Source organism: Rhamphochromis longiceps, linkage group LG12, assembly GCF_057381845.1.
Source record: "Rhamphochromis longiceps isolate RC_006_pf linkage group LG12, R_longiceps_female_GT1.1, whole genome shotgun sequence".
NCBI classification, from domain to species: Eukaryota; Metazoa; Chordata; class Actinopteri; order Cichliformes; family Cichlidae; genus Rhamphochromis; species Rhamphochromis longiceps.
Window position 1 is genome coordinate 34,080,554 of NC_140568.1, and position 16,034 is coordinate 34,096,587.

General features: G+C 39.0%; 1 protein-coding gene across 2 annotated transcripts in view; it reads right to left on the bottom strand.

Moving 5' to 3' along the window:
- msh3 (mutS homolog 3 (E. coli)) overlaps nt 1-16,034 on the bottom strand; it is a 54,128-nt gene that overhangs the window by 1,637 nt on the left and 36,457 nt on the right. For both annotated transcript variants that reach the window (XM_085425961.1, XM_085425960.1), the window contains exons 21-23: nt 14,541-14,727; nt 811-943; nt 495-663 (exon numbers count right to left, since the gene is read on the bottom strand). In XM_085425961.1, the coding sequence (XP_085282087.1) occupies nt 495-663; nt 811-943; nt 14,541-14,727 (489 nt within the window). The remainder of the gene's footprint in view (nt 1-494; nt 664-810; nt 944-14,540; nt 14,728-16,034) is intronic.

Genomic DNA, 16,034 nt, shown 5'->3' on the forward strand with positions numbered 1-16,034 from the left:
CCCATAATTCAACTTGGCAGTCTCACTTTACCACTGCATGGGGAAAAAGCAAGGTTATTTAGCAACACTACAGGGGTGCCAATCATTTGAAAAAAATCAAAGCAGGCATAAATAGTGCCACAAGTGTACATCATCTGGGAACAAAAGGCTTATTTCCACAGTTCATGTTAGTATTAGAAAAGTCAACACAGTTTTTGGTCTCTTGTAAACCTTCACACACATATCTGTTACATGAATTGTACCTCTGGGATTTCACCACCCCACTGATAGCTGAACAAATTCAGGTTACTGCATTGTTTTAAAGTTGGGATGCGTCCATTCTGACTCTCCATGCTAATTTCTAAAGTAGGTTTTCAGCTGAAACAAAAATTGAATCCTTTTAGAATCTACTCCAGAACTACAGCATACATTGATCCTCATACTATTAAACTGATCTCAATGTGTAATTTAAGTGGAATCATGCCTTTACGAAATGGTTAAATGTGAACGCGTACCTTCTAGCGTCGACCACTTTCTCCAGCTCTCTGGCTTTGTGAGCAGCAGTGAGCAGTATAGGATCTGGGATGTCAGCCAGTCGGGCAACGTTCAGACCATAGCTCCGCCCTGCAGCTCCTTCAGTTAACTGGTATAAGAAGGTAATGAACTCTGGCTGAACTTCTCCATCTGTTAGTGCACATCATATACACGTAATATATTACAATCTTAAAGTGTCAAGCATTTGCAAATGACCAAAGTTGAAATCATTCCAATCATTCGAAGCAACAGGGAAACCAAAAATTAATGAAAACACTGAAAACAGTGTGTACATACCATCAGTGTCAGCAGAGATATCAGGTTCATTGAGCAAGAAAGCCATGTGGTAGTTAGACACATGTTCAGGATACACCCGCTCCAGCTCACACAGAGGAGGATAATGGGTTACAAACAGGGTTAGGGCTTTCACCTAAGAGAGAGAGTGAGATGGATAAGCAATAACATCCAGAAACATTGAGTACATGGCACCTCTGGAAACTTCTTCAGTCTTTTACACTTATTCTTTAAAATGTTAAGGATCAGGATAAAAGCACAAACAGGGTCATCCATTTTCAAAAGCAACTGGTATACTGTGTGAGAAACTATTCAGTAAAAAACAGCAAGCTGCAGGTAGGGATGGCATCATTGCGCTTGAAGCTCTGCAGGCTCCCAGAAATGGTTGTCACTTTTGTTGCAGAAAATGTTCTTCATCTAGGTAAACTGCAACAAAAAAAGTGAGCGCAGGCGATCCAGTGATAACATTAAATGAGCCTCCAGCTGCCATGTCTGGCACGTTACTATTTACTGACAATGCAACTACCACATTCACACCTACTCAGAAGCTCTACATAATGCCTATATATTACAAAAAAACATCTGACTGTGGTTTGCACAGAATGTATGCATGAACTCTAAAATAAAGGTGCAAAAGCTTTCTGTGTGCATGCTGCACTGAGCTCAGTAAAACCACAGCTACCTGATGACATCAACAGAACAAATTCTCCAACAATTCAAGGTGTTGTTGCTGGGACAGTCCACTCATAACTAGTATCTACTGAAGCTTCGAAAGTGCAAAAGTTAACTTTCAATTCTGATGATGCAACAGCTTAAACAATCTCTGTCACACCTGCAGCCCACATGAAGAGTTCTGATTAGGATGACGTGATGCTTCCTCTGCTGCCAATAATAATATTTCCTAAACCCAAGCCATCACCTAGGTTTGGCTCATTATTCCCAGCACCAATAATAATCCAAACCCAGCACATGTGGAGGCAAAAAGGCAAGCAATCAGAAAAGCAGTGTGTATGGTAAAGCCATCACAACAGCCCTGACCTGGAGAATGGCTGTACAGAAAAAAACAAGAATGATTCATTATTCAATCATTTTTATGTTATGGTAACATTTAGGGAAATCGTGTTATGTTATATTCATCATGGACCGTTTTTTCCTGAGAGTTGGACAGAGATTACCCTTTGCTTAAGAAGGAGACCACCCACTTCTTCACTCCTTTCACACACGTTTATCACTGTGGCACGACTGTAAAAGTGCCACATCATACCATTATCCTTAAGCTTGGGAGCACATTGGAACTCAGACTGAGTCAGCTTCATTTTATCTGATTGAAGCTTGGATACAGTAAATGACTGCAACAAAGGAGGAAAATTGGACTTAAAAGGGCAAAAGGAATCTTGAAATCTTTAGCAACATGTTTCAAAATGAGTTCAGTTTCCAGTTTATGGAATTTATCTTATGTGCTCCATCTATAAAACAATGGTAAAATAGTTATTTTTGCACAGAGACCATTAAGTATGGTATCCACTGGTTAATTAATGCTAGATCGTCAGTCTAGAGAGATAAGCGTTTTCATACCCACTGTGATGAAAATGGTCCTCCTAAAGACTAATGCACTTGTAAGGTACCCATTCGATTACTTTAAGATGGGCTGCAGATATTGAAAGGAAAGTGAAGGCTTGTGAAACGGGTGTCCAGAGGAAAGCTCTGATTAATAAGGCAGCTCTACTTGTAAACATCTAGACTTCTAGACTACAAAGCCTGTGAAGCTTTTCTTCCCCCCCCCCCCCCCCCCCCCCCCCCAGGGCTGACCTTAAATACTACCATTCAAAAACTCTGCCTCTTACAAACCATACAGAAGATTATAAGCTTATAGGAAATTTGATATCCCACTATCACCAGACTATGTTTATTACATCAAAGGACTAAGCACAAAACAGCTAATCAACTAATCACTGTGCAAGAATAATGTTGCACTTGGCTTCTTAGAAAACAGTTATTTTGTTTGAGAGCAGCCTTCCTCTCTCTCTGCCCAGTGTGAAAAGATGAAAAAAATGCAACATGCAAAAAAGTTAAAAAGCTGTTCTGAGGAAACCTACCAAGTAATCACTGTACTGGAAGTACAGTGATTACTTGACTACAAAACAAATGTGCAGCATGGAAACATATTAGATGAGACATTTGTGTCCATTTCCAGCAATGCGCCTGATTCTAATGCTAAACACAGTCACTTAAACCTGCCTCCATCAATGCCAAATAAGCAGATTCCAGCAGATGTAACAGCCTCTTGCATCCGTCCTTTTTAATAGACAGGGAGTTGAAATATTGGTGAAATAAAAATGGATTCAAAAGCAATCAGAGTGAGCAAAAATTTGTGACTCAAGAAGAGCCACAAACCATCAAATACACTCCATGTGGAATTTCTAGTGTGTTAAATCCCCTTGCCTAGAGTGTCAGTCTTGATTCTAACCTCTCCCAATTGATGGTGCCATTTCTATATTTGAGTTTACATTTTTAACATGCTAATATTGCTAACTGAGAGAAACAGAGTATACCCGAGGCTGCTGAGAATATCATTAATTTTGCAATCTCTGGACATGACTCAAAGTCATTTCCCTGGATGGAGAATTTAGGATGCATTTATTCTGAGCATGATGTGAGGATTTGTATTCAGTTTCATCAGAATTGTTAAATCACAAATGTGGTAATGAAGCTTAGTTAGGGGATCACTTAAGTCAGTAGGAATCCTAAATGTCTATAGAATTTGTGATAATCCATGTATTAGATCAGCTGTATTTACACCGAGGCTCCCAGTGGGTCATGAAATGAATATAAGGGGTCACCAGAAAATTACTTTGATAGGAAACAATGAATAACAAAAATGAGATCACATGCACATATGGATCACAGTTTAGGCTGACAACCACTGCGATCGAAGACAAAATATTAGAGGAGAAAATGGAAACTTGGAACTGCCAATGAGACCAGATGAAATTTAAGAACTGGAACTTTTGATGACCTTTAAGGCCTCTGCGATTCTTTTCTGGCATACTCACCAATCTGTGTGCTGACATTTTTAACCACTTCAACAACAGCACTAATTTACCAATATCTGCATTTTGTTCTATCAAGTTTTTCTTAGTCTTTTGACTTAATAGTATATTTATCCATTTACTTACTTTTTTAATTTCTAAAAAAAAGAGGAAAAATAATAGAAAGACAAAAAGGAAAAAGAAAAGAGATTAAGTAATACATACTGTGCACCAAATGGTAGGTATTACAACAAATGTTAAATTATGTAACACTGTGTTACTGCAACTAAGCCAAAGCAGCAGCTGAAAAACAAAGAACAGAGCATCAATATCAACTGTTCTTTGGCTTGGCATTACTTAAGTGCCTCTGTACCCCTGCAGTATGCTGAATCAATACAAACTATTGTGTAAACCCCCCACCACCACCCTCTCCTAGTCTGTTTACTTTTTCCCCTTTGTCTTAAGGATTCCCATTTTCAGTCACTTCAGGGTTTTTTTTTTGCCTGTCACTGTAAATACCAAATTTAGGCGTTTTAGGCTCTGGAGAGATTTTCAGCAAAGTGAAGGCACGTCACTCCATCCTGTGATTCTTTAATCTCCGTCAATCCTGGGAGCTATCCAAAGGCTACACGGCTGAACTGTGGCATTAAGGTTAAGACATGAAAATCACAAAAAGCGAGTGGTGCATGCACTCACTCACCCAGCCTCTGTCAAATGCATGCACAAACATTTTACCTAGCGCTGCTCTCTCAAGACAGCCGCTGAAAGCTGTTAACGAAAATAAATGCATTTCCTTTTCCTGATTACTTTAACAACCCAATCATGTAAATGGAGAAGTGAGTGCAGAAGTACTGTGAAAACCTTTTCTCCCACTCGCTATAAACTGATTTGAAAACTGAAAATACATTAACGACTGATATAAAAACTGCTATAATTAACCACCAAGCCCAGTGATGACAGTAATGACAAGAATGTATGTACGATCTCTCGTGGTAGAGCAGGCCTAAATTTCACATCATCACAGTAGACAGGTTGCTGCGGGAGTCCAAGCGGGCTCCAGGATCAGCCCACTAACCGCTCGCTCTAGGAAAGGTCACATGTCAGTAGTAATACATCTGTCTAAAAGACATGTGCAGGGTCACTCCCACACTCCTCAAACAACACACGCAGTACAGTCTCGTTTTCAAAACATGTGGAGTACAGTGCAATAAAATGATGCCTAAACCAATTAAACATTTGAAAAAGACCAAATCTAAAATGTCGAATCCATGAAATTCGATTGTGTTTTGAGAAATATATGCTCATAGGCGAGAGTATTCCAGCTGCAAAGTTTTTCACATTGGTAGAACAAAAGCAAGGTTGCAGGATAGATTAGCGGACGAGCAAAATTAATTACCCCACGGCCAAGCACCACCTGGATTTTCATAATGGTAGCCCTTCTACACTGCAAGCCGATGGAATTGACCACATTCCTCTTTCAATACAAAGAGGTAACAGACAAAGGAGTCTTAACCAAATGGAAGCTTTGCCGATTTCTAAACTACAGGCCACTAAATGATTTTACTTCTTATTTTATAAACTGAACTGTATTGTTAGAACCGTTATTTGCCTTTGACGATGGATTTATGGTTATATGTGGCTGGTGCAGCTTTGGATTGAATTGATTGAATGTTTGTTGGTATCTTTTTGGCGTCTTGCATCTCCTCAAGTTATTCTGAAGACTCGTCATATAGGTGGCATTTTTCACTCTCAAAGTGGAAGCTTGCTATTGGTGGAAGTCCATATGTCGAAGGGCCTTATTGGTGGAATACCACTGGAAAAGATTAAGTGTGTTCATGGACTTTTGTTCATGAATGTTTTCTTTCTGATGAAGGCTTATATGCTGAAATGTGTTACTGTTTTAGATTTCATACTAGAATTGCATTTCGAAAGAGGTGGGACAGATGAAAAAATAAAGTTGTGTAATGCTAAAAAAGAAGAAAAAAAGAAACACCCTCTCACAACTAATTAGGTTAATTGGCAACAAAGCAGTAACAAGACTAAGGGCATCTCGGAATTTTCCAGAATTAAAACTGGGGGCTTTTAGTCTGTGAAAGATAATGTGGGCAAATAGTTTAAAAACAAAATAGGAATAGCATAATGCCATCATTTTTCTGTCTTGCATAATATTAAAGAATCTGTGAAATCTCTGTAATTAAGGGGCCAGGACATAAACTAATACTGAGTAGCCATGATGTTTAGGCCCTCAGGCATGTAATGTAATGAAAAGAAATCACTGCATGGGTTCAGCAACATTTCTGAAAACTGCTGTCAGTGCCACTCCATCCTCAAATCCAAGTTAAAACTTCTAATAGCACAATAATACTAATATTATTAATAATAAATGTAAAAAACCCCACAGAGACTGATGCAAAGCAGAAAACTGTTCTGTGGATGGAAGCTACATCCTTTGAGCTAAAGATGAGAGAGAGACCATGTGCCACACAGTTGAAAAGCCAGCATCTGCAATGTTATAAGGGTGCATTAGTGCATAAGCAATCTGGACATCTATAAAGACAAATGATATATATATATATATATATATATATATATATATATATATATATATATATATATATATATATATAGAGAGAGAGAGAGAGAGAGAGAGAGAGAGAGAGAGAGAGAGAGAGAGAGAGAGAGAGAGAGAGAGAGAGGGTAGCAACATAAGCCGGTATTCACAAAGTGTCTTTGGAAGTCGAGGTCTTTCCTATTTTAGTGCCAAACCACATTCTGCTCATGCTACAACAGTAAAAGCAACAGTGATAAACTATCCTGCCTGCAGTCAGACCTGTCACCTGCTGAAAACATCTGGTTCATCAAAAAACAAAAAAATGCAAAAATATACACCCCAAATTCTGTGCAGATTTAATATGCTTTAGGAGAGGATTTCGCTTGCAAAAGTTCAGGAGTTGTTCTCCTCAGTGCCTAAACACCTACAGAGTGCTGTTTAAAGAAGAAGTGATGCAACACAGTGGTAAACATGTTGTGAACGCTTCCCCACCGCTTCTGAGATGCTCTTTTTCATATCCAGTCATGGCATGATTCAGAGTATGTAGTCTTTGAAAGTGTTAATAAAACAAATTCAAAATTATCAATTTTTTTTTTCTATATCAATGAAAATGTCTAAGTCGTAAGATTTGGTATGGTGCCCCGCTGTTTATGTTGTACTATTTTATATTAAATGCATTATTACAAATTCCAAAAATCATTGCAGTCTGCAATTTATTATTTACACCTGTTTAATGACACTGGACCAAAAAAAAAAACTGAGCATGACAGGAGGAGGTTGCAGTCTGGAAAATGATCTGATTAAGTGCTAATGGTTGCTAATTACCGGACCACCCCGGGGTGCACTGAAAGCTGAAGAAATCAGAGCTGAAACAATTAGTTAACTAATTAATTAGTCATTGATAAAGCTAATTCATTAAGAATTTTTCCCATTCTCTTCCGCTTATCCTTACCGGAGTCAGGATGGGGTTGTGAGAGTTTATCCCTGCTACCATTGGGTGAGATATCAGGTTTTTAAAGAGTGAAAATCCAAAGTATTACCTGCAAGCAGTTACAAAAACAAATACTCCTTGAGGCTGAGAAAACGGACACTTAGCATTTCTCACTATCTTTGCTCATTTTTCTAGAATGCAAATGTTTTAAACCTTAAAAAACTTATAAGAAAAACAAAAAATATATTTTGGTTATCAGTCTGGCAAAGTAAAATGAGCTGAAAACATAAGCCTGATGTAACATCACCAATTAAAGCTCACTTGTCATCTGTCGTGTTTCCATATTCCAGGCTTTTAGCATACAGCTGTTTGTTTACAGAACCAGGAGATTTTATACAGACCGCCACAGAGACAGACAAACAGACTAATAACCTGCCCTTTCCTAAAGATGATGATGATTGCCTGGTATTGAGTCACCTTGTTTCCTCCAGTATGTTTCTAAATCTGGTTTAAAGCTCCAAATTTGTCTCAGGTCCAGGTCTCTGCATCTGCACCTTGAAAGACTTATTAGAACTGTTTTATATTCATACCTTGTGCAAAACAAGAACATAAGCATGCTCCAAAGTGTGCTTCCAGCCAGTAATATGATCCGCTGGAAAAAGGCTAGAGGTGTCAACACTACTACTTCCATCTCTTTGTCTTGCTACTTCCCTCTATCCAATTAGACTCAAATGCAGTTCAAACTCAACACCCTTTGTATTCTCGGCTCACACAGGTAGCAAGGCTTTCGGTGAGGTGCTTGTGTGTGAGAGAGTGGAAGATTTTGTGAAAATATGCCGCTGGTGTGTAATTTGACGTCTTTTGTTTAAACAAAGACCGCTTTTTAGTAGTCAAGCGCTTTACTAGAGGTAAGGACTGCAGCAGTGAAAAAGAGTAGCATAAAGTTAAAGTTGCCAATTTGCAACATCTTCACAGGAGGTAGTTAATTTGAAGGTAATTCAAAACATCCAAATGAATGGAAAGCAAGCTTCAACATTTTCAACAGGACATCAAAATTGTCTGTACAGTCACCAGGCAACACTGATAAAAGCCGCTTTGAACATTTGGTCAGCTTGTTCTACTCTTCTCTTACTCATGAACAAGACTGGGAGATACCATTTCCATGACTTGACATGACCATATTTGGCACGCCTGAAATTTAGTTGGGCGTATAATGCCAATTCATCTAAACCCATTTACAAAGAACAGGGTGTCTTCCTCTTCTTATTGAAAGTCGTTATTAAGGCAGAAGGAAAAGGAAACACAGCCTACACAGTGCTCGCACTTTTTTGGTAACACCTTCCTTTCGATACTATGGGTAGGGACGTGTGAATATTCAAATAGTAAAAAGTATTAGAGTACAAAACAGTAAACAAAAAAAACTTATTGGTAGAACTTTACTTACTTTTACTCACATTTTACAGAAAGGACATACAGTGCAGACTCATTTAAGTTTTAGACATATCTCAGCCTGAAAAGGATTCATTATTTTTCCCCCTCATCAATCTATACACACTACTGCACATTGACAAAGCAAAGAACATTTCGGCGGAGAATTTTATACTGTCAGAAAAAAGGTCTGAAATATCCTACTTGGCATTCACATCGTTTACTTAATACTCAAAGCACCTTTTACAGAAATGACGGCCTTAGATTTTCTTGGGCAAGATCTTTCAAGGTTGACACACCTTTTTACACGGTTTCTGCCATTCTTCTTGGCAGAATAATTCAAGTTTAACCAGGCTGGGTGGGAACAGGGTGTACAGTCATTTCCACGCGTCTCCAGAGAAAATAATAGCCTAATCTGTTTAATATGAGTCAGATGAGGACAAAGTGGAAATGTTTGCCCATAATGCATAGAGCCACGTCTAGCAATAACCAAATACAGCTTATCAGCACAAACACCTCATGCCAACTGTCAAGAACTGTGTTTGAAGATAGATGAGTTGGGCTTGTTTTACAGCCACAGGGCCCGAGCACCTTACAGGCTTTGAGCCAGCCATGAAGTTTTCTGTATATCAAAGTATTCTAGATTCAGATGTGAGGCCATCTGTCCAACTGCTAAAGCTCAGGCCAAATTGGGTCATGAAACAGGACAATGATCCCAAGCATACCAGTGAATAAACACCATATGGCTAAAAAGAAACGAATCAAGGTGTTGCAATGGCCCAGGCAAAGTCCAGACCTCAGCACGACTGAAATGCCCTGGTAGGATCTTAAGGGCACGGAGCATAAACGAACAAAACTCAATGAACTGATGTAAAGAAGATCAAAAACGTCTGGCACAATGATAAAATGACTGATTCAAGTTATTTCAGCTAATGGTGGTTCTACAAGCTACTAAATCATGGGATGTACTTAGTTTTCCAGTGTTTCTTTTTCAGATGACTTTATGGCCAATTTAATATCACCATAACAAGTGAAGTAAATAAGTAAATGCTAAATATATGTTCTTAACAGACCTCAAAGTCTAAACTTCAGTCTTGTATCTAAGGACACTAGCGTTATAACACTTTTTGCATGGCAGAGTTTTAATCTAAACTGAGCTCCAAATCACAACATGGCACTTTTTTTAAGGTAAGGACTTTACATACCTTAAAGACCTTAATACAGGAAAAAAAACAACAACAATCAGACAACCTATATGAGCACTTAGCAATAGTGAGAAGGAAAAACTTCCTTTTAAGAGGAAGAAACTTTTAGCAGATTATATTCAGTCAGGACAGATCCTTGCTCTGAGGTAGTGGTTCACAATGCTGAAAACGATTTGTGACCCCTCATTAATGCCAGTAGTGTGTATGCATGTTGCGGGTGGTTTAACGAAATTAATTTTTCATCTGGAACATTTTCAGATGTCCCAAGAAGTAAAACGATTTAGTATTTTATTCAGAAAAGTTCACACTAATTTTATATACTCTTAATATCACAGTTTGTTTCTCATCTCTTTTGGTTTTTATCCTGAAATACTGTTCTTGGGTTCTGAACCACATGCTCGGAAGCCTGTTTCTATACAATATACACAAAAGAGTGACACTCTGAATACAAGTCGTGCAGTCAAATAAGTCACAACTTGAAATTTTGAGAAAGTAATGGAATTACTGTGTACTGAGAGACAAGAGAACAGAATTTTATTCATGTGTATGAGTGAAGTGCAAGCATAGCGCAGGGCAGAGTGCTGTGGAGCACATTTGGGTCTTTGTAGGAGCTCTGTGCATCAGCATGAGCACATCAGACTATTTTACGCCCACATGAGTGATACAGTACATTGCACTGAAAATTTACTCATTAGTGTGCAGCCAAAAGTGAGCTTTTGCGAGTTCTACTTCTCCACAAAGCTGGACTTGCTTCTCTCTGCTATTATAGTGTAAAGTTACAACACAAGGGCAGTCACATGCAAACCGAGTAAGGAGCAATGTGCAGTGTTAAACTTTGTGTAGAGCCAAAAACAGGACATGCTGTTATTGTGATTAAGAGTCCACAACGGCTTAAGAAGAGGATGGACATCAACGTGAAACCCAGAGATTTTGAGGAGAAGCAACCTCTAGTTTTAGAAGTCTTTTCCCTTCAGCTTACCAGTTTATTTTTCTCTTTCTGCATCAAGGCTGCCTCTATTATTGAGTGAAGTTATGAAACCGATTCTACATTCTTAACCAGCTCTCAGGTGAATGTTGGGGACAGGAAAAGGTGTGTTACTATAACAACCAAGTCAAAGGAGGAGTTGTCTGACTTTTGACGTGAACAGCTGAGTCTGTTGAGGAGGGGGACGGAGCAGAGGAGGATGAGTAGGAGGTAGAGGAGTCGGCATGAAAGGCTCTGCATGTCTGCCTGTGCTAAAGAGGCCTTTTGCTGCAAAAGCTTAACTTCTTTTGTGCCTTTTTGTTTGCCTTTCCTTTAATAGCAAGGCTTTTCTAACAAATCAATGCTGTTATACAACAGGTAGTCAGAGAGCTCCCTTTCTTGTGCCATCAGCATCTCCCTGCTGCATTAGGTGCTACTTAAACATTTTCATTCTATGTTTTCCAGCAGAATTACATAACCCCAAGACTCTGTCCAAAGATTGATGTGGAACTGGCAAAAAATGAAACCCGGATAGAGTTTTTCAAAGATAAATGTTTATTCATCTATATTTGAACAAGGTTAACTCGATCCAATTTGAAGCATTTGGACTCGAATTTTGGAAAAACAGAAATAAATCAGAATCAAAACTCAGGCTCTCACAGGCAGTTTGTAAGCTTTGATTAGCACTAAGCAGAACTCCAGAAACCCATTGATAATATCTGTCACAGTGGAATAAAGTGGGAGCTGCACCCTGGGATTGAAGAGACCCAAATTCAGAATCTGTGGCTTGCGTAGTCCATTGACTGTCAGCTTAACATCTGGCGTTGTGGGTATCCACAACAGCCTGCAAAACAATGTGCCTCAAGTGTGAGATTAAATGCATGCTCCCTAAGGTCAACGTAGACCATCTGAGTTGATAACTCCTTTCTCTCCAGAGAAGCTGGAGCCTGGAGGGCACTAACACGCACAACCAACTGCTAAAAACACAAACCTCTGCAGTGTGTATGCGAAGTCTGTTAGTAGGGCTGGGCGATATGACCCAAAATTCATATCTCAATATTTTTTAGCTGGATGGCGATATAAGATATATATCTCGATATTTTTTTTAAGCCATAAAGTAAGAACAAAAAGAGAGTTCTTAGTTAAAGCTGTGTCCCAGATGTCACACAGGCACTTTTATTAACATACAGCACAGATGTACATGAAAAATTACTCAAAAATAAATTATGAGCATTCATTAAATAATAATGCTCCATAAATAAAATAAAACAATGTTGTTTTTGTGCATAACAAAGAGCTCACAATTGGGCAGTCAAAATGTAAACTAAAAGACGCTGAGCGTAATAACAAAGACAGACAGATTTCACAGCAGCTCTATTTCCAAGTTTTACAGCGTGACTGACAGCCTGGAGTTTGAAATCCGCTTCATAACCACGTCTCTTACAGGTGCTATTTATGGTCCTTATACACACACAATACGGTAATATTACGTTGGAGCACAGTACGTATCACTCCGCGAGGCTCCTCGGTAGCCGTAATGCGCCGACAATCTATCAAGCGGTGCAGCTCCGTAGCTTACCAAAGTCGTACTCAAACATTTTTGACAGATTGCTGAGCGCCGCGTACCACATAAAATCGGTTCGCGGCCATCAAGCACAACCAGAATTCATACATAAGGCGCGCTGTCAACTTTTGAGAGAATGAAAGGATTTTAGGCTATGCAGCCCGTAGGGACTAGCGCGGTTAGCTCGTTAGCATGGTTAGCTCGTTAACACGTTGACGCCGTCCAGCCCCACGCATGGGGCGATGCGCAGTAACTCGTTAACGGAGATTTGCCGTGTCCATCTTGTCGCTGCCTGCACGTGAAGCGATGGGGGAGGAGGGGGAGTTGTGTTCAGTGAAGGATAGAGGCGAGGCGGAGTAATGTTGCGTAGAGACAAAAGTAGACGAAAGAGAGGCAAACTTGCGGCTCCACAACTATAAGTATAAGGTAACATAGACTATATCGATATAAAGGATATTGTCACATCTTATATCTCGTATAAAAATATATCGATATGTTTTAAAAACTCGATATATCGCCCAGCTCTATCTGTTAGCTTCTTGTAGTCTCTTTTAGTTTTTGTCTTTTTTGTGTGTTTTCTGCAAACTACAGAATTGCCTGTGTATCAGCTTCAGTGACTTTGGGCATTTTCTTATCACCAGCACTGTGATAAACTTATTTTCAACCAGTTTTGATTTGTGTTCATTGATTGAGAGCCATTTGTTTATCAAACATTTAGAAATACAACATAAATGGTAAGAAAGGTGACATACTCACTGTCTTATATTACTGCTATAACCACACTACTTTTGTTTGCTGCATACCCAAATTTGACATGGATGGCATTCTAAAAGGGGATAACGTGGTTTTCAGATAATTATTTGTTTTTGTTGCTATAGAAAATGTTTAATATGTAATATTTTTTACCCACGAGATAATTAACTTGGTCACTGTGCTATTTGGTGCCTGGTCAATGTGTCAGAAAAAAACAGTATTCGCTTGCCGAAAGATCAGCAGAGAGTGCTTTTTCTTTCTGCTAGAAAAAGGTTTCATAAGAGAGGAGCGTGCCAGCCCAAAAACCAAAACTAAAATTTAAAACAGACTAAGAAGCCCCAGGGAGCTGCAGCATCGAATAATATCAGTGCTGGGTTGTTCTACGGCAACATCTTTCACATGACCTGAAACAATTTGGCCAACTCAGTTGACCCGTTTGACAAAATATCCAACATCAGAGGAGTAATTCCAAACTAAAATGGAATCAGAAAACATGGAGTAAGAACAAAGGAAGCCTGATTTCTTTCTTTAGTCTGTTATACGATGGAAAATACTGCGAGCGTAAACAGCTGAGAAGACAAACAGCTGTGTCCAAACTGATGCCACAACCTCAAGCACTCAGCCTGTGTCAAGCAGTCATAATGATTTTTCTGTGCTGACAATAACGATCCATTAATTCAGCAAAAACTTGAAAATTACAGATACCGTGACTTTATTTGACTTGGCAATTTCAGTTAACAATAACACAACCCCCATCCCCCTCAAAGTGCCGCTCATCTGTCCTGCCAAAATAAAGATACGCAACACTGTGCAACATCCCGAGGGCTCCTGACTGCGCCAGTTCACATAATCCCAGCAGAGCACACACACATGCGCACGGGCAGTCTCTCATCCAAACACTCATTCCAGGTATTCAGAGGTGAAACAGCACGTATCTGCTGCCCCGTCTTTCTGCTGGATTATCTCACTCTAAAACAAACACTCAAGGATGTCTGCAGCACCATCAAGTATATGCAATCAAATAATTGTATGCAAACAAATGGACACACACACACACACACACACACCCTTTACCAAAGGCAATTACCTTTATGATTAAGTAGGCTGGTATCAAGATCCCACAATGTTTGTGGAATTATGAAAAGGATTAATTGGCACATGTTTAAAGATATCTCTATGGTTACCAAGCCCAGGTAGCCTGCCTATGCTTTTTTACTGATTGCTCTTCTAATTTTCATTTCCACATTCATTAATTTAATTGTTTTATTTAAATGCCATCGTTGTAGTGCTTACATTGCACACACTTACATCTTTGATGAAATATTCCAGGGTGGCATAGGCGATGGCAATTCCATCATGGGTGCTTGTGCCCCGTCCCAATTCATCAAGGATGACCAATGACTGCTTGGTCGCACGGGAAATTATGTCTGAGGCCTCTGTCAGCTCTTCCATGAATGTACTACGGCCTTTGTAGATGTTGTCTGAAGCTCCCATCCTGATCAATCAGAAAAGGGGAAAAAAGACAGAGAAAATAAGTAAGCCATAAAGTGAAACACGATATTTTTGTCTTTTGAGCATTTCAGTTTCAATCACAGAGTCAAACATTTTTGTGGTACGACGTTGCAGACTACACAATAAATTACTGGTTAAATACCAGGGACTCCCGGCCAACCAAAACCAAATAAAAAATTACATGTTTACTTGTGGAAACTTTGTGGTGATAGCATTGCATTATAGTGATGGACAGTTTGAGAATCATGTGAAAACTAAGTAAACCTTTACCATTTCCATAGGAGTTAAGAGGATAATTAAGAGCACTGTGCTGCTAATCAAAAGTACTCAAAGTAATCATCACTGACCACCTTTGTGAAAGGCAGTTTTTACATGACGCCATATTTAGCAAAAACCAAACACCACACATCAAAACAGACTCAAACAATTCAAAGCAGAGCAGCAAAGGTGCCACGATGGTCCAGTCAAAATCCAGACTTCAGTTCAATGGAAATGCTGTAGCGGGACCTTAAAACCACTAAGTGTAAATGAATGATGTCAATGAAGTGAAGCAACATTGTAAAAAAAAAAGAAAAAGAAAAAAAAAAAGAGTGGACCAAATTACTCCACGATGATGTAAGACACCGATAAAGCCATACAGAAAGTGATTACCTGTTTAAGCTAAAGGTGGGATGTTCTTAGTTTTCCATAGGACTGCATAGTGTACTGTGAACCTTTTTTTTTCTTTTTTTTTTTAAACTTTTGGCCGTTTTCTCATTTCCCATTGGGTCACCACAGTGGATGGCTGCACATGTTTGATCTGGCACTAACTTTTCCCCTTCCTGATGTAATGCTCCCATTTATCCAGGCTTGGGATTAGCACTGGGAGTACACTAGCTTGTGATGTGAAATGCCCAAGTAAGCACTATGAGCCTCCAAATGTTAATGATTTTTTTAAATTATTATTGAGTCAGCCTGCTAACAAATAATTAATAAAAACATGTCTTTTTCAGGTAAGCTATGGACTTAACCATATGTTGAGGTCATGGAAGAAAGCATTAAAAGACAGATGTGTTTAAAAACAGAAAACAAAAGACTCAAACTCAAGTTGCAATAATAAAAAACCAAAAAAAAACTACTGATGCCACTAATGCAATCCACAATTATGGACTGCAAACTGCTGTTGTTCTTCCAGAAATCCCACAAACACCCACAAACAAACAAAGAATCTGCCATTTTTCTCACAGTGAACCTGCTCCTACACAGTCTTATTCTAGGAGAAACATTTCTGCACTGAAAAAAAGAACAAGA